The sequence below is a fragment of the Lolium perenne genome, chromosome 7 (assembly GCF_019359855.2).
Source record: "Lolium perenne isolate Kyuss_39 chromosome 7, Kyuss_2.0, whole genome shotgun sequence".
Classification (NCBI taxonomy): Eukaryota; Viridiplantae; Streptophyta; class Magnoliopsida; order Poales; family Poaceae; genus Lolium; species Lolium perenne.
Window position 1 is genome coordinate 171815563 of NC_067250.2, and position 15614 is coordinate 171831176.

General features: G+C 43.6%; 1 protein-coding gene across 1 annotated transcript; it reads right to left on the reverse strand.

Annotated features, from left to right (window-relative positions):
- Window positions 1-7163: 7163 nt before the first annotated feature.
- On the reverse strand, window positions 7164-10558 carry LOC127301064 (GCN5-related N-acetyltransferase 7, chloroplastic). The gene is made up of 5 exons (XM_051331280.2): window positions 10158-10558; window positions 8912-9067; window positions 8369-8464; window positions 7834-7954; window positions 7164-7490 (listed from the first exon to the last, which is right to left on the reverse strand). The coding sequence occupies exons 1-5, from the start codon at window positions 10443-10445 to the stop codon at window positions 7321-7323; spliced, it is 831 nt and encodes a 276-aa protein (XP_051187240.1). The 5' UTR covers window positions 10446-10558; the 3' UTR covers window positions 7164-7320.
- Window positions 10559-15614: the final 5056 nt, after the last annotated feature.

The following is a 15614-nucleotide window of genomic DNA, read 5'->3' on the forward strand; positions in this document are numbered from 1 at the left end:
AGCCGTTCATTAGCTACAACTTGATTAAACCTGGTCCTTAATGTGTAGTATGATAAACTTGTCGGAGGTGTTATATAATAACCACTCCTATGATGAACTATTGATGCATCATAAGCTATAGTTGCTTTACTCGTGGTACATCACCCATTAAGGTAACTGTTATGTAGGATGATGCTACCTATTAGCACCCCTTTTAATAAGCTGAATGTCGTAATGTGTTATCATTCAGTCATCGTTGCTAAGTGAATTCACCAATTCAATGAAAAGGGTTATAATATAGCAGCCTTACGTGTGCAACCAAACAAAGGGGAAAGAGCTGCCTCTCCGGTGGAAAAAAGGATATGTGCAGCCAACCAAACAAAGGAGGAAGAGTTGCCTCTTCGATGCAGAAAGATCCTTCGCAGATTTTGACACGAAGCTTGTTTTGAACTAGCTATAACCCCAACTTCTGCCCATAAGAAGCTTAAAAAGACCCAGGCTACCGAACGGGCCTTTTATGCGATCGCTGACCGGTTATTTGCGTGGAGCCCTAAACTAGCAGCTTTCTCGAGAAAACTTTATAATTAGATTGCAGCATAATTTTAGAAGTATTATTTACCATTTGCGTTTGCACGAGTCCAGAGGTCTGATGCAAAGTGATCGGGTTATCTGTCGAGACGCAAACGCTATCCATATTTGGAGTCGAAATGTGTCCGTGCGGGCGCACGATGAGTCCTCGCGCATCCTCCTCTACATGGCCCGCTAAACAGTGACACCGAAGCCACTTCCACTCCGCCACCCCAAATATCGTATTCGCGCAGCGGGAAAAACCCAACCCAACGATGGATGCTCTCGTTGTCGTCCATTGCTAGGAAAAGGCTTATATGCCTCGAGCTACCACCGGCGTGCCAAAAAATTGTTCGTTGGTGCTATATTACCGTAGGGGTACCGAATTCATGGGTGACGGTGATTCCCAAATGCCACCGGCGAACAGAAAATTCGGTACGTCGGGGATAAGGGTCGCCAGAGCCGTGCCCCCCGTCCCCCACCCCCCCTTCCACACACACGCACACATTACCGCCAGCGCACCACTATAATGGGCCGCTGGTGGTATATTGATTACCACCGCCCCCCACTATAGTGGTGCGCCAGCGGTAAGGGGTCAGATTTTTTTGCATCACCCACACCCTCTCCTTTCTCACTTTCCCCTCCTCCTCCTGTGTTCCTCCTTCTCTTCCCCTTCTCCCTCCTTCCCTCCTCCTCCTCCTCCTCCTCCTCCTCCTCCTCATCCTCATTGTAACATCCCAAATTTTAAAACAAAGAGAAAATGAATTTCCTTTTTCCAAAAATGAGAATCAACAAAAACTTTTCTTACATAGGGTACTATGCATAGTGCGCATACCTAATGCTTGTGTATCTCCATGATTGTTTGCTGGTTACCTTGAACATATTTCCAAAAACCTAAAACCCTAACCATCTCAAAACAAAGTGGATCACATATGAAGAGACTAAAATAAAAGAAAAAGACATATGTGGGCATATAGCCCTAATATGTAAATCTTGAACCCTACCATTCTTACTTTTCTAAATGATGGTGAACCATTGTAAACCCCACTAAACCCTAAACCTCACCCCCTCTTATCACACCCATTAAAAACAAAATAAAAAGAAAGGATATTAAATAAGAAAAAGGCCTATGTGCCTATGACTATTTTTGGTAAAACTTTTACCTAGGCTTTGCTACCTTGTGTAGATGGTTTGAAATACCTCAACAAACTTAACCTAGTACTTACCAACAAATTCAAATGAGAAACAAAAATAAAACCAACATATGCATAGAGGCATATGTGGCACTTAGCCATAATACCAATTCTTGACCTAGGCACCCACACTTTCCCCAACTGGTTTGAAGCTCTTATCAAACTCAATCTAACCCTAAATAGATCCTCACACATGCCCAATTGGATCAAGAGAACCAAAATGGAAAAATAAGAAAAATCCAATTCCACACACACATGTGCTTATGGACATTTTGCAATTCTTGGACCTAGACCAATTTGGCCTTCACCGTTAGTTGTATAATGTTACTAAACACTTATTACAACTTTTGGAATCAAAGAAACTCAAATCGAATCAAATTTGAACTCAAATTGTGATCACATGCAATATTGGTCAAATCTGCCAATTTCAGTCTGGTCACTACTTTGAGCCCCTGTATTTTGAGATTTTCAAACCAAACAAATCCAATTCTTTGCACCTCATGCAAGTACACATGAAGTTGAACAACTTTTGTAAAGACCACCATATCAAATTCATCTTGGATCAAAAACTATGCTCAAGCAAAGTTGAGACTTTTTAACAATCTCAACATTCTCCCATTTTGCAAATTTTGCATTTCTTTTATTTTTGCAATTCCACCACCACCATTGTGAGCCTCTGGTCATTTTCCACCAATACAAACAAACTAATTTCAAATTTTGGAAGTGCATTGCATGGAACAATTTTGGCAAAAACTTGAAATTGCAAATAGGCATCAATCTCAAAAACACTATACTAAATAGTGTTTGGCCTAACTTGGTTCCCCCATTGGTCACACATAGTGCCCTAGCATCTTCTCTAGCCATGCCATTGCCTAGCCATTCCCACCCTAGTCACACATGTTGGCCATGATCTTTTGTGCATGATCTAGACAACAAAACACAAACCACTATTTAAAATAGTGTTTGCCTAACTTGGTCCCCTCCAACATCTTGCCCCAATTTTGACACCTTGGACATGACATTCCCTTGGTCCCCTCCAAAATCCTGTCCCCTCCAATATCTTGTCCCCTCCAACATCTTGCCCCCTCCTTGACACCTTGGACATGCACACCCTATGCCACCCTATCCCCTCTCCTCTTCCTCCTTGAACCTATAAATAGAGCACTTCCCCCACCCCAATTCTTCACACCACTTCTCCTCTCCTCTCCCTGATCTTCCTCAAGCAATCCCTCATCCCAATTTCATCCACAAAGCCCCAATCGATCGCCGGAGCGCCGCTAGTACTGCTGCAAGATCGCCGGAGCTAGGAGCCGCCCCAGGAGACGCCGCAAGTACCTGGAGCTTCGCCGTCGTCCACAACGTCGCTGCACCACCTCGCCGACGATCGCCGGACCGCCGGTGAGCCTCCGACCCCCTGCCCTCGCCGCGCCAGTAGCCTCCTCTCGCCGGAGATGACGACGGCCGTGCGCTGTTCGATCCAATTCTAATCGTGTGGCTCGTTTTAAATCATACCGTTTCGCTGTTTAAGTACCGCTGACAGTAGGTCCCGCTGTCAGGCGGCCTGCTCGTGCGAGACACGCAGTGGGCCAGCCCGTTTTCTTTTTCTCCCCTGGCCCAATTCGTTTTCCCGCGCCGCCCAACAATTCAAATTCGAATTATTTCGTTTAACTGAAATTCAATACTGGTGCTTGATTCAAAATTTAATATAATCAAATCTACTGAGCCAAATTTGATGAATTTTATATTGTTGAAAAGCTTATGAAATTATCTAACCAACCCCACTGATCCCACTTCGAAATATTTGGTATAATTAATGTGACAAAAATAACAAGTCAGGGACTTTTACAACTTCAAATAAATCTTAAAAATCAATCAAAAATGATATTTACTTAATTCCAACTCTAATAGCTCACATTTCACATACACTAATTGTTTCTGCGAAAATATGGTGTGGTCACTTTGAATGATCATGCTCTAGTTGAAATAATGGACTATATGGCTAGTTTACTTAAGTGATATTGTCCAAAACTATTATGCAAATCATATGAAGTGTTTCACTTCATTTAAATCTTGTCCCAAGTACTTTCATATGAAGTTTGAACCCCTGGTAAAATACTCTCACATGAAATAGTTGGTGATTTTAAATCATGATAAGCATTGTTAAATAGTATGAGGTATTCTACCTCATTTAAATCATTTTCTCAAATGATGATGATGAATGGTTGACTTAGGTCAACATGATTTCATGTATGATTGTTTGAGAAGTTAAATCTTAAGAAGATTCAGTGAGAGGAAATTATTCCTCAAGAACTAAATGGAAACTATCATTTACATATGTAATGAGAGGAAATTATTTCTCTAACCCTAAGTAAGAAAAACCTAGATTAATTCTTGGTAGCAATGCTAAGTGATGATGCTAGATCATTTGGAGTGAGCCATTAAGGCTAATTAAGGCTACTTAAGTATTGTTTGGTGATTGTATCCTCGTATTCGTGTATAGACGCTAGTACCGGAGAATACCAGGAAGAGGAAGGATTCTACCCAGAAGAAGAAGAGAACTTTGACCACCTCAACAACCAAGGCAAGCTAACACCTTTGCAAGCTCTATGGTTGCAAGCTAATATTCTTGCAAAGTGCAAAGCCCTTTGGGGCAAGGCACCATTAGTCTTATCTTTCTTACCACAAGCCTATCCCAAGTTTTTACCTTACAAGTTTTTACTTGTTTATTTAAAGAGTTACTTTTATAGTTAACTTTGGTCTAGTTAAAGAAGATTACTAGAGTAGCAAAGTTAGTCTCAAGCTAGCCAAGCAAGATAGCACCCCTCATGATTAGTGCTAGTGCTAAATATTAAAACTTGACTACTCTAGATAGGAACTCGTGACTTGAACTGAATTTTTGAAACCTTGGAATGACTCATCATTCCATTGAATGAATTTTGACTGTGAATATGACTTGGAGAAGATGCTGATTTTTGATAAACCTGATATTGGTTTGGATGCGATACCTTTCCAATTTTTGAGTACCCCCACAATACCTGATTATGGGTAGGGCTTAACTGGAAATTTATGCATCTTAGTATGAGTTCCCTCTGAACACACATCATAGGGGTTATGCTTGAGGCTGCCTCCGTTGTTGAGAAATGATGTGAATTGAGGTGAATTGTACGGCCAAGCCCTGTGCAGTTCCCAGGTTGACAGTTGGTCTTCACTGGGAGGCCAAGCTCATGGGGAGAGGTGCTCATACTAGGGTTTGTAAGTGAAAGGTTATGGTTGATGATCCGCGTACTGTGTTACAATGATTCGGGGTAATCCCGACGGATGAAATCAAATGTTGTGGCACACGTGTGCAACCTCTGCAGAGTGTAAACCTATTCGAATAGCCGTGTCCACGGTTACGGACGGTTGGAAAGGCCATACAGTTTCCGGTGTCAGATTCTTGAAAATACTTGGTGAAGTGAATGGTGAATTGCTGACTTGTTTTTGAATCACAACTTGAGTTGTGGGAATGACACTAATGTTCCCACTTGAGTTAGTTAGCACTTGAATAAGTCTTTTCCCAAATACTTGTGAACTAAAATTGGCTTTAGGCAAATAAACTAGAGCTTAGCACCCCCTTACTAGAATTGTTAGTACTTATATTAGTATTAGTTTGCGAGTACTTTAAAGTACTCACGGCTGTGTCCCTGGCTATTCAAATGGCCAGACTATGAAGAGGAGCAGAACTATCAAGATGACGGCAACCAAGATGTCTACGACATCTAGGGAATCTTCTGACGTCAGACGTTGGCCTGTGGACTAGAGAGTCCCTTCTATTTTACGCTTCCGCTATGAACTTTGTGTCCGTTGATCAATAGATCAACTATTTGTGTAATATTCGATCATGTGATCTCTATTTGTAAGACGACTATGGTATGTAATGAATGATGACTTATGATATTCAACTGTTATGTCGCGCAACAACAATATTCCCGGGATTGCGATGTATGGCATAACAGGCATCTGGACTTAAAAATCCGGGTGTTGACACTCATCCACTTCTCTGCCTTCTCCCCCTCCACCTTCCTCTCCCTCCCTCCGGCAACCCATTCTCTATCTCCCTGCCGCGACCACCTCTTCCATGCTCAGGCGACCACCTTCTCCATGCTCCAGCACCGGCCACATCCTCCATGCTCCGGCATCGGCCACGTCCTCTGTACTCTGGTGACCATCTCCTCCTTGCTCCAGCACCGGCCGCGTCCTCCATGCTCTTGCGACCACCTCCTCCATGCTTTGGCATCGGCCACGTCCTCCATGCTCGGGAGACCATGTCCTCCAGGCTCGAGAGACCACGTCCTCCATGCTCCGGTGACCACCTCCCGCGCGACGCCTATGACCACGGTTCACGAACGATGACCAGATCTAGATCTAGATTTTTTTTGAATTTTGAAAAAAAGTACCGCCGGCACACCAAGCTGGTGCGCCGGCGATAAATCGTGCTACCATCGGCAGACATAGTTGTCGCGCCAGCGATAAGCCGTTACCACCAGCGGGCGCTAGTGCGCGGGCGGTAGTCTTTTTAGGTCTGTCGGGGTAGGCCTTTTCCTAGTAGTTGTCGCCACCATGGAAGCCGATGAAGCCACCGTAAATACCGCCCCAGCTGACCAAGAGTGCACACCTATGGAAGGCTCAAAGCGCGTCGCCTCCGCTGGCCGTGATACGAAACACAAGGTGCCAAAGAAGGTGCTCACCAAATAAGAAAATATCGTCGAGGCCAAGAAGTGACGGGACCGCCGCACCAATATGCGGCCGAGGGAAGCCCACCAAGCCGTCGATGCCGCCGCGAGGGTGGCTGCCTCGATGGCCTTGGATATGCAGGACAAAGCCAACGCCCATGTGAGGTTGGCGCCTGTCGTGCGAGCCAAAATCCGGCAATGTGATGCCTGATCGCTCGTGTCTATGTCGACTGTACTATGGCCTCCTTCTATCTTTGCTACTGACGGTCACCTTGTGTCCCTTTTGATGTTCATTTCGTACTCTACTTAGTGAACTTTGTTATGGACTGAATTCGGCGTATTTTGAGTCAGTGATGTCGTGGTTTGAATGGCCTAAATGTCTCTTGTATTTGCCCCTTTTTGATGCATTTATTTGATTCAAACATACATGGGTTGGACGGATAAAATGCGACGGGCCACTGGGGCTACCCGGTGCAAACGGACAATCGTGGCCAGGCGGCCACATCGGTGTCCGTGGTCGACCTAAATGGACGTAGGCGGATACTTTTAGCGTCTGTTTTACGTCGAGCCGCTAGAGATGCCCTAAATCGTAAACCTAACATACTTTTGGCGTTTATTTTGCGTCGGACCGCTAGAGATGCCCTAAATCGTAAACCCAACATGGCAATATGATTAGTTCTGAATATACATTAAGTGGTACGCACAAAGCAAGTAGTAAAAAGTATGCTGAGGGAACCTTAATTTAAGTACTTGGAATTGTATTCATTTCCCCCAAAAGCAACAAAAGGGGGCTACTGTAATTAGGCAGGACAAAATTATTATCACAGCAATATATATACGCTATGAATTAAATGTATTTACACGTCAGTTCACAAGGGCTCATTCTTCATATCAAGCCAAAGAAGAAGCCTTCGAGGGCGCCCAAGATGTCTAGCCTGCTGAGCAGGCTCCTCACTTTCGTACACAAATCCACTCTTCATGTACAGTTTTTGCGCTGCTTCGTTGTTGATGGCCACATGGACATACAAGTCTGTTATGCCTGCAAACATTTGAGTACGCACCAACGTGAGAAAAGGCATCACAGGACATGAGAATAGTTCAAGGGGATTAATATAAGCTCAGGGATCCCACTTCTCAATCCATCAAAATTACTATGGAACAATGATGCGATTGACCTAAAGAGAAAACAGTCGCACATCGTGAATAACAACATCTATGCTATACAGCTGTCAAACGATGGGGAATCAAAGCTTAGCCTGAACTACAACCAAAGACTCAATCTATCAGTGATCTGAATACAAACTAGCCATTCAGGATATGTGTAAAACAACATAAATACAAAGCACAAATGTGTTAAGGGAACTAAATGAAATGAGCTTTACCCCATTCACGAGCAAGTTTCTTAGACTTGTCAACCAGTGCATAACCCAGCCCGTTCCTTTGGAGCTCCTTGGCAACACAGACATTGCTTAGATATGCCCGTGTATGGCTGGATTCATTTACCTATTAATATGGATCGGTTATTAGAAACTATTAGAATATTTGAAGAAGCAACAAAAGATTTTTTTAATTAAATCAAAATCAGCATTTTACATCATGTTTTAACCAAGATAACTATATATAACAAGGCTTATATTAGAAATGGCAACTCAGTTCTCTATATAAATTAACATTTAATACAAAATTCAAAAATAAGAACTGTGAATGGCATTGAGAACCAACTATTACAGAAAGTCAGTAAAATCCAGTGAACCCTCACTCTGTTGTGAACTGATTTTCTTTTTCTGCATGAAAGCAAAATAGTTTCCTACAGAATGAAAGTGACTGACTGATCTAAGTTACAATAAATTGAGGAAAGCCCATCATGAATTCAATGATACTCTTCAATAGTAAGCAAAAAAGAATCGTTAACCTTACCCCTGGCCTCTTTCCGGTCAGTTCATCTGGTAACCAGAGGCACTGATTCAGGTCTAAACTACCAACTACTATTCTCTCTTCCCCATCTTCAACAAACTGCAAATGCCAGATTTCAGAGGTTAAGCTCTAGCATTGATAGATTATTCCTCTTAGAATGAGTCCTCCTCGCAAAAAAAAGAGGACAAGTACTACCAACTCACTGAACACCTCTGGTAAAAATATGGGAGCCAAGAGAGGCTAAGTATTTTTATTAATTTATTTATTTTTCGCACAGGATGAGCAAAGTTGGATCTAGAAGAACAAATAGCAAGTCATGTGTAACTAGAAAGCACGATCTGTGATCTTAGCAATCAAAGTGGGCCAAAAAAATCCACTTTTAAAATCATCATTTTTAGGTTTTTTGTCCAAGAAAAATACATAAGAAATTTGAGGATACTGAAATGCCTTTGCCTATCAAATTTGTCTGATCTAGCCAAGCAACATGGAACGGAGCAGCGAAATAAATGTCTGTTCGAGGGCATTGCACCTATATTACAATTATACCTTGCATGCTGAACAAAGCTCCTCGGCTGACATCAATGATGGCAGCAATGGTACTGTCCCATTTATACAAGCGACTCTCTGAAAGTTAATCATATTCCCAGAAATCCGATTTTGTAATGCTTCATACTCCCTTTCTGCCAAACCTTTTCTGTGATCCTAATAGAACTTGAAAATAAGTAAAACTAAATTATTAATGAATCATTATGATGCTTCAGCATGCAGATACAAAAAAAAGGAAATGCATGGAAAGTAATAGTATAGAAGGGGAAAAGGTACTATTAAGATAGAAGGAAAGACGCAGTGGAGAAAAGTTGGTAGCACCATTTCGCAACTATCTAAGTTGTCTACACTAACTTTAAAATACACTTGGTTAGAAGGTAGTGAATTCAGAAAAAAATGTAGTAGTATGAATTATAAGAATAAATATACAGTCAACATTCAACAATGCACCTTTTTCTGCAAATAAAATGGTTACTATTGGCGCTCCAGGCTTAGCTTAGCCAGGAAGTGCGGTTGTGGAGTTGTAGTTTTCGGTCTGGTTTTCCTTGAATTAATGGAGCTCTTTAATGTTTTAGGTTCGGGTTCCATTATAAACTAGATTAATTCTCTTCTAAGAATGGAAATTGAAGGAGCCTCTACCTTCTTGACAAGGTTCGTGAACACAAAATAAAAGTGTGAATTTTATTTTTATCCCTCAAGTGTGCATTTGTGACAGATATTACCCATTAGTGAAAATTCTACCGGAATATAAGAAACTTTGAATCCGGTTTTACCGCATTTATGCATTTTGCTCGGTTCTGTTAGATAGGACCAGCATGTTAGGTCGATGTGGCGTGGGAACAATGTGTAGCGTCATCGGCGATCATGTTCAGCTTCTCTTCTCCATCTGTTCCATTCCTCTTCCTCCTCAAAGCGGTCATCACCTCACATCTTGCCCAGGACACACACACACCAAAAAAAAAAAAGGTTCCAATTTTTCTTATATGGGGGATTCTTGACGAATTTTCACTAGATGTGGTAAAAAACTAGAAGCTTCCACTGTAAACACAGATCGATCTATATCGAGCTATCTGCAAAATCTGGCCATCTAGGCCAGGACTAATTTTGCACACCAACTTCAGAGAATAGTGTCACATTCGCCAGATGTTAGAGTGCCTCCTCCAGCTATTCGTTCGTTTCTGAAATGTAACAACTCGCACAGAGAAGGGGCAGGAAAGAGATGAGATTGATTGAAGAGATCGATCACCTCGGCTCCGACTGTGTCGCGAGAGTACTCGTAGAAGGTGCGAACGCGGAGGCGCACAGCGGCACGGAGCTCGTCGAGCGTGACAAACTCTCGGACGGCCACCGCGCCGGCGCGCTCCTCTAGCAGCAGCGGGGCAGCAGCGTCAACGGCCGCCGCGGCGGTGGCGCGGCAGCGGAAGGTCGGGATGGCGAGGCGGCAACTGCGAGGGACAGTAAGGAGGGTGGGATAGCGACATGTTGGGGCAGCTGGAGGGGGCGAGGGCAGCAGCAGCCGCGACGCCGTCGCCATGGATCGAACTTCGACGACTTTGCGGCTGGCAGTTGGTTGGTTGGGAAACGGAGACGTTTCCGCCACAACTGCGGGTTGAGCCTCACTCTATGCCTGCCTGCCAGTGCTGTTGTTCCAGCCGCCGGCTCAACCACTGACCAGCGGGGACATTTCCTGTATACCAGCTGCACACGGGTCCTCTTTCAATTCAAAGGATTTGCATGCTTTTTTTTTGGAGAATTCAAATCCTTAAGAATATTTTATGGTGACTGTTTGATTTGTAAGCTTGAATCTCATACGGAGTAGGAAATTTTTACCTACGGAAATCTTTGCACTAGATTCCGTATAAAATCTAACGCCCACTCAAACCTCTTTTCAAGATCCTTTGCCTTTTCTGTAATGACATAAAATATATATTATGCATACAAAATCATGTACAGTCGTCGTGGGTATGACACCGCAATGCTGTGGGCTTTTGTTCCTGCGTTTTAAAATCATGTGAATCAAAGAAACGCTACTCCGTAACAGATTTATATATTATGAAGAAAGATCTGAGCTTAGGACTAGGCTTAGGACGTTTCAGAACATGTGTTATATGTCGTACATTGGTTGTGGATCATGATGCTTGTTCTTCGGTGCTTCAGCGTTGCAAGTGGCAATGGTGGTATCAAGTTTTGTTTCATCAGTTGATTTCATATTTTCTCATTTCATGATCGCAAACTTCTTCCTCGATTCCAAGCTTACTGTTAGTACATCTAGAATTCTTTAAATGGTATTGGATGATTCATGACAAATCAATAAAGGAACTAACAAATTTGTTAAGCGTTTCAGGTTTTAGTTCAGGTTGCTAGGTGGATCGTGTCAATGGTGACCGTCAAAAAGTGAGAATGTGTGTTTAGGCTACCTCAAAGTATAATCTTTTACTTTTTAAGTCGTGGGTATGACGTACTATCAAGGCACTTGACAAATCAGATGAAAGAATCTATTGCGAAAACTCCCAAAAATTTTCTCCTAAAATTAACAAGAACTTCTCTAGTATCTCGTGTTCTTCTTTCCCGGAACCTCCTCGAAAACTTTTCACTGTAAGTCCAACCTAGTAAGATTGAGAGACCGAATGGAAAATCAATTCAGACGTGTATCTATTTCCGTCAGTACTACTAAAATGGTAAGTTGTTGGAACCATCGATTCTTCATTTTTCCAGTGCATGAAGTCATGCCATGGATCCAACACTTGTGAATGAAGCCCAATTAGAAACTCTGGTTAGGGACTAAGCAGTTTTCCGCCCAGCTATTTTTAGAGTTAATCTGTAATTAATTCTGAAATCTATGAGTTCATCTTTTGTTCGAACTACCCAACATGTAAATTTTAGGACGAAAACTAGCCATTATACAGATCGGGACCTCCAACGATCCTTCCAAGCACCTCCCGGTTTTGTTCATTTTTAGAGGCGTTTCAAATTGTTAATTGGTCACCACTCAGAAGTATCAGGCAGATTTCTTTTTCGAGTATCTTTTTATCTACCTGTATACACCATCCTATTTTGGGGTAAACGGTCAAAGTTTCAGCTACCTATTTTTGCACATACCTCATACTTTTGCACTCAATTCCTTTGATATTCATGGTGCTTTAAGACGCTATATTTGTGATCTTTTTGCAAATGCTTCAAAATTTAAGTGCTAGTTACGTGTTGTTACTTAGAGGGTGTGTAATCCCTAGCCGGCTAGAAAGTCACTTGAAAACTTTCGTGATGTGTTGTGAAGGATTCAAGAGTTTGTAAAGGCTGAAGATCGCCTAGTACGTGTGAAGGTCTGTCTCTTAATGGTTGAGCATGGATGTGGTATCCTAGCACAAGGAGATATAGGTTGGTATTTGTGATAAAGGATTATGTGTTTTAGTCTTCTCGAACAAGGTCATATGATAGCGTCAACTATCCAACCTTAGGATATATCTTCGTGTTTGTGATATCTTTCCCTAGATCATTTAGCTTCGTGCAGTTTACTTTTTTCAAAAGTCATACTCTTTGTACAATTGCATGACAAGTATGACGTAGACAGCAAGTAGACAACAAATGTAAAAAAAACCAACCTTTCCTAAAGATCCAAGCTATTCACCCCGTTCTTGTCGACATGAAGCGATCTTCCACTTACGTTCTCACCTCCTAGGTGTTTGATTCAAACCGCTCTATCAATGTCTATGAAAGTAATTCATCAATTTCGGACCACTGGGAATAGGTGTGTAAACGGATCGGATCGAATCGGATTTTGCTCATACCATATCTTCTACCATATATTTTTCTCGGATTCGGATCAGAGCGGATATTGATCGGTTTCGGATTCGAATGAGGATATATTGGTGTGCGGATTCGAATCGGAAATGGAGCGGACTCGGACCGGAAACAAAAATAGTCGGATATATGCTCTCATCGGTAGATAGTTATAGTTCTTGCAAATCTTGCAAGAGATTTAAGTTTTTAGTCTTGTGCGGTTAAGAAGAAAGGAACATAATGCGCTAAAACTTAAGCATTGTTAGAAATTTAGATATAAATATGCTCGTCAAATGAATTTGGTAACTTAATATAACTACTAACCTTTCAAGATTGGTCTTTGCTTTTGACTCAAAAATCGGATTATCCGCTTTCAAATCTTTGGATTATCCTAATTAAATTTTAGATAATCCATATCCGCTTGCTATTTTCTATATTGTATCCTATACCATATCCGGAGCACCACTTTGGAATCGGATATCCTTATCCGTCGGATCTTTTAAAATTGGATATGGATCTCTTAAAACGGATTCGGCGCCGGTTTCGCTGCGGAAATTATCCTATCCATTTACACCCCTAACTGGGAATGTGGCTCATAGCCTAGGCGACTATCTTATCATTCTATTTATTTATTTATTTTACGAAAAAAATCCACATATCTATTAATAATCATCATAGTACAAAGAGCCTTAAAGGTAGCAAAAATTATAAATAGGTCACTCGATCACCTAGCGATGATTTTAAACACTAGCACAAACGGAACGCGCGTCGCTGTTCTCGCTCTTCTATCACCGGAGCCGAGACAAACTTGTCATAGTAGAAATTATTATAGTAGACAAACGAAAAATTGTGCTAAGATCTTAAAAGACCATCGTCAACGATAACAAACGTAGATCAAAAAAGACTGAGCTAAAACAACATCAACGAACGTGAAAACCAAAAGAGGTTGGTCGAACACAAAACTCCACCTACGCTTGCGTGGATCGGCTCTCTTTTCACCTTTTTCCGCTCGCACCTGTTCAGCTTACAATTCTATTAATTTATTAATCCTATGATGGCAGTGACGGAGCTAGAACAATGACGATCAGGGTGCACGGTGGTACCTCAGCTGCCCAAAAATTTGTTTTAGGGGTGTCACACATGGTGAAAAATTAGTAGTTTACAAAGAAATTTTTGTTTACCCGGTATCCAGTGCACCCCTAAGAGCATGTCTAACAGGCCCCGTATAACCCGCTCACCCCGTAAAATTCCGGCGGGATACGGGGCCGGAGCGAGTTTGGGCGTCTAGCAGGCCCCGTATCCGGGCCGCCCCGTTTCGGCGGAATACGGGGCCCAGGAAATCGGCCCCGTCGCCCCGTACTTATAGTGGGTGCAGGTGCGAGTGAGGGGTTAACCCCTCACTCGCAACCCTAGCTCCGCCGTGCGCCGCCGTCTCCTCCTCCTGCTCCGGCGAGCAATTAGTCGCTCCCCCGCGCCGCATTCCACCCCAGATCCTGCATGGACTCCCGCCGCCGCAGTAGCGCCTCGCCGGCGAGCGGATCGAAGCGATCCCGCTCGCCGGACACCGTGGAGGAAGCGTGGCGGCGGCAATGCAAGAGATCCGCCGCCGGCAGCCGTCGCGCGGCCTGCAAGTACGACGGCGCCGCGTGCGTCCCGGAAAACCTCATCGACTTCGTGCGGGGCGGGCGCTGGTACATCGAGGATCCGCCGATGAAGCCGATGAGCGGGCCCAAGTTCGACGAGTGGCGCGCCGACTGGGAGCGCCGCCGCTGGGCGAAGGAGGCTTGGAGCAGCGGGAGCACCAGCGCTAGAGGAGCTCCGCTCGCCGGCGATGACGAGGAGGCCCCCGACTTGTTGAAGGAGCTACGGCAGTTCCTCAAGGACGACGCCAAGAGGAAGAGGGCGGAGGAGGAAGAGGTGGCGGCGGCCATCGCCGCCGCGAAGGAGGCGGAGTTGCGGGAGGCGGAGGCGGAGGCGGACTCGTACCTAGTCGACCTCCCCGAGTAGGATCGCGCATTCTGGATGTAGAATCGTTGATCCGTATGTATGATCCGTAGTATGATCAATGAAATCGAACTTCCCGGGGTTTTTATTTTTGAAAATACGGGGCGAAATACGGGTTCTGCTAGACGGAATGGCTCTTCCGTTGCCAACTTTTCGATACGGGGCAAAAAAGCAGCGAGATACGGGGCAGAAATATAAAGGGCCTGCTAGACATGCTCCAAGCATACACTTAGATCCGCCAGTGTGTGACGGTACGTATTAGGCGTGCGAAGCTCATTACAGGACCGTGCTCCGGAACGGAGCGATGCAAACATAAGGGGCCGGCCGGAGAGGAATCAGCGGAGCCTCGTGCCACGACCTGTTCCCCCCTTCGCTGCGTGGCTCGCTTTCCATCATGCAGGCAGGGCAGGGCAGACATGGCTTCCTTGTGGGGACTGCATCGCCGCTTGCTTCGTCTTGTCTGCAATAATTTTGTGTTTCTGATGGCAGATATTAATAATTATGCGACGAAAGAGTACACGAAGGAACAACTGCCCATGTCCCCCTGCATGATATATGTGCTCTCCGTACAAGCGACTGCACAAATAAAGGGGATATAGAGGTGCCACAATATTGTACAGTAGACGAAATGAAATGGTATAATGAAAGGACATATCGGGGGTGTCATACAGAAAAAGACCGTTTGCTTCTTGTGTTTAACAACTGGTTAGTTTATAGGTCTACCATTTTTTGTATAGAGGTTTTTATAAAAAAAGGTCATTAGCTTGTTTAGCATAATAAGCTGTCATTTTCATCATGCCTATAATTGTAAAAAGGGATATGGCGTATGTTGTATGTAGATGGGTTGCAGCCTAACATGCCATAGCCTATAATTTCTAAAATTTTAAAACTAGTTACTTTGGCAGCTTGGGGACAGCTTTGG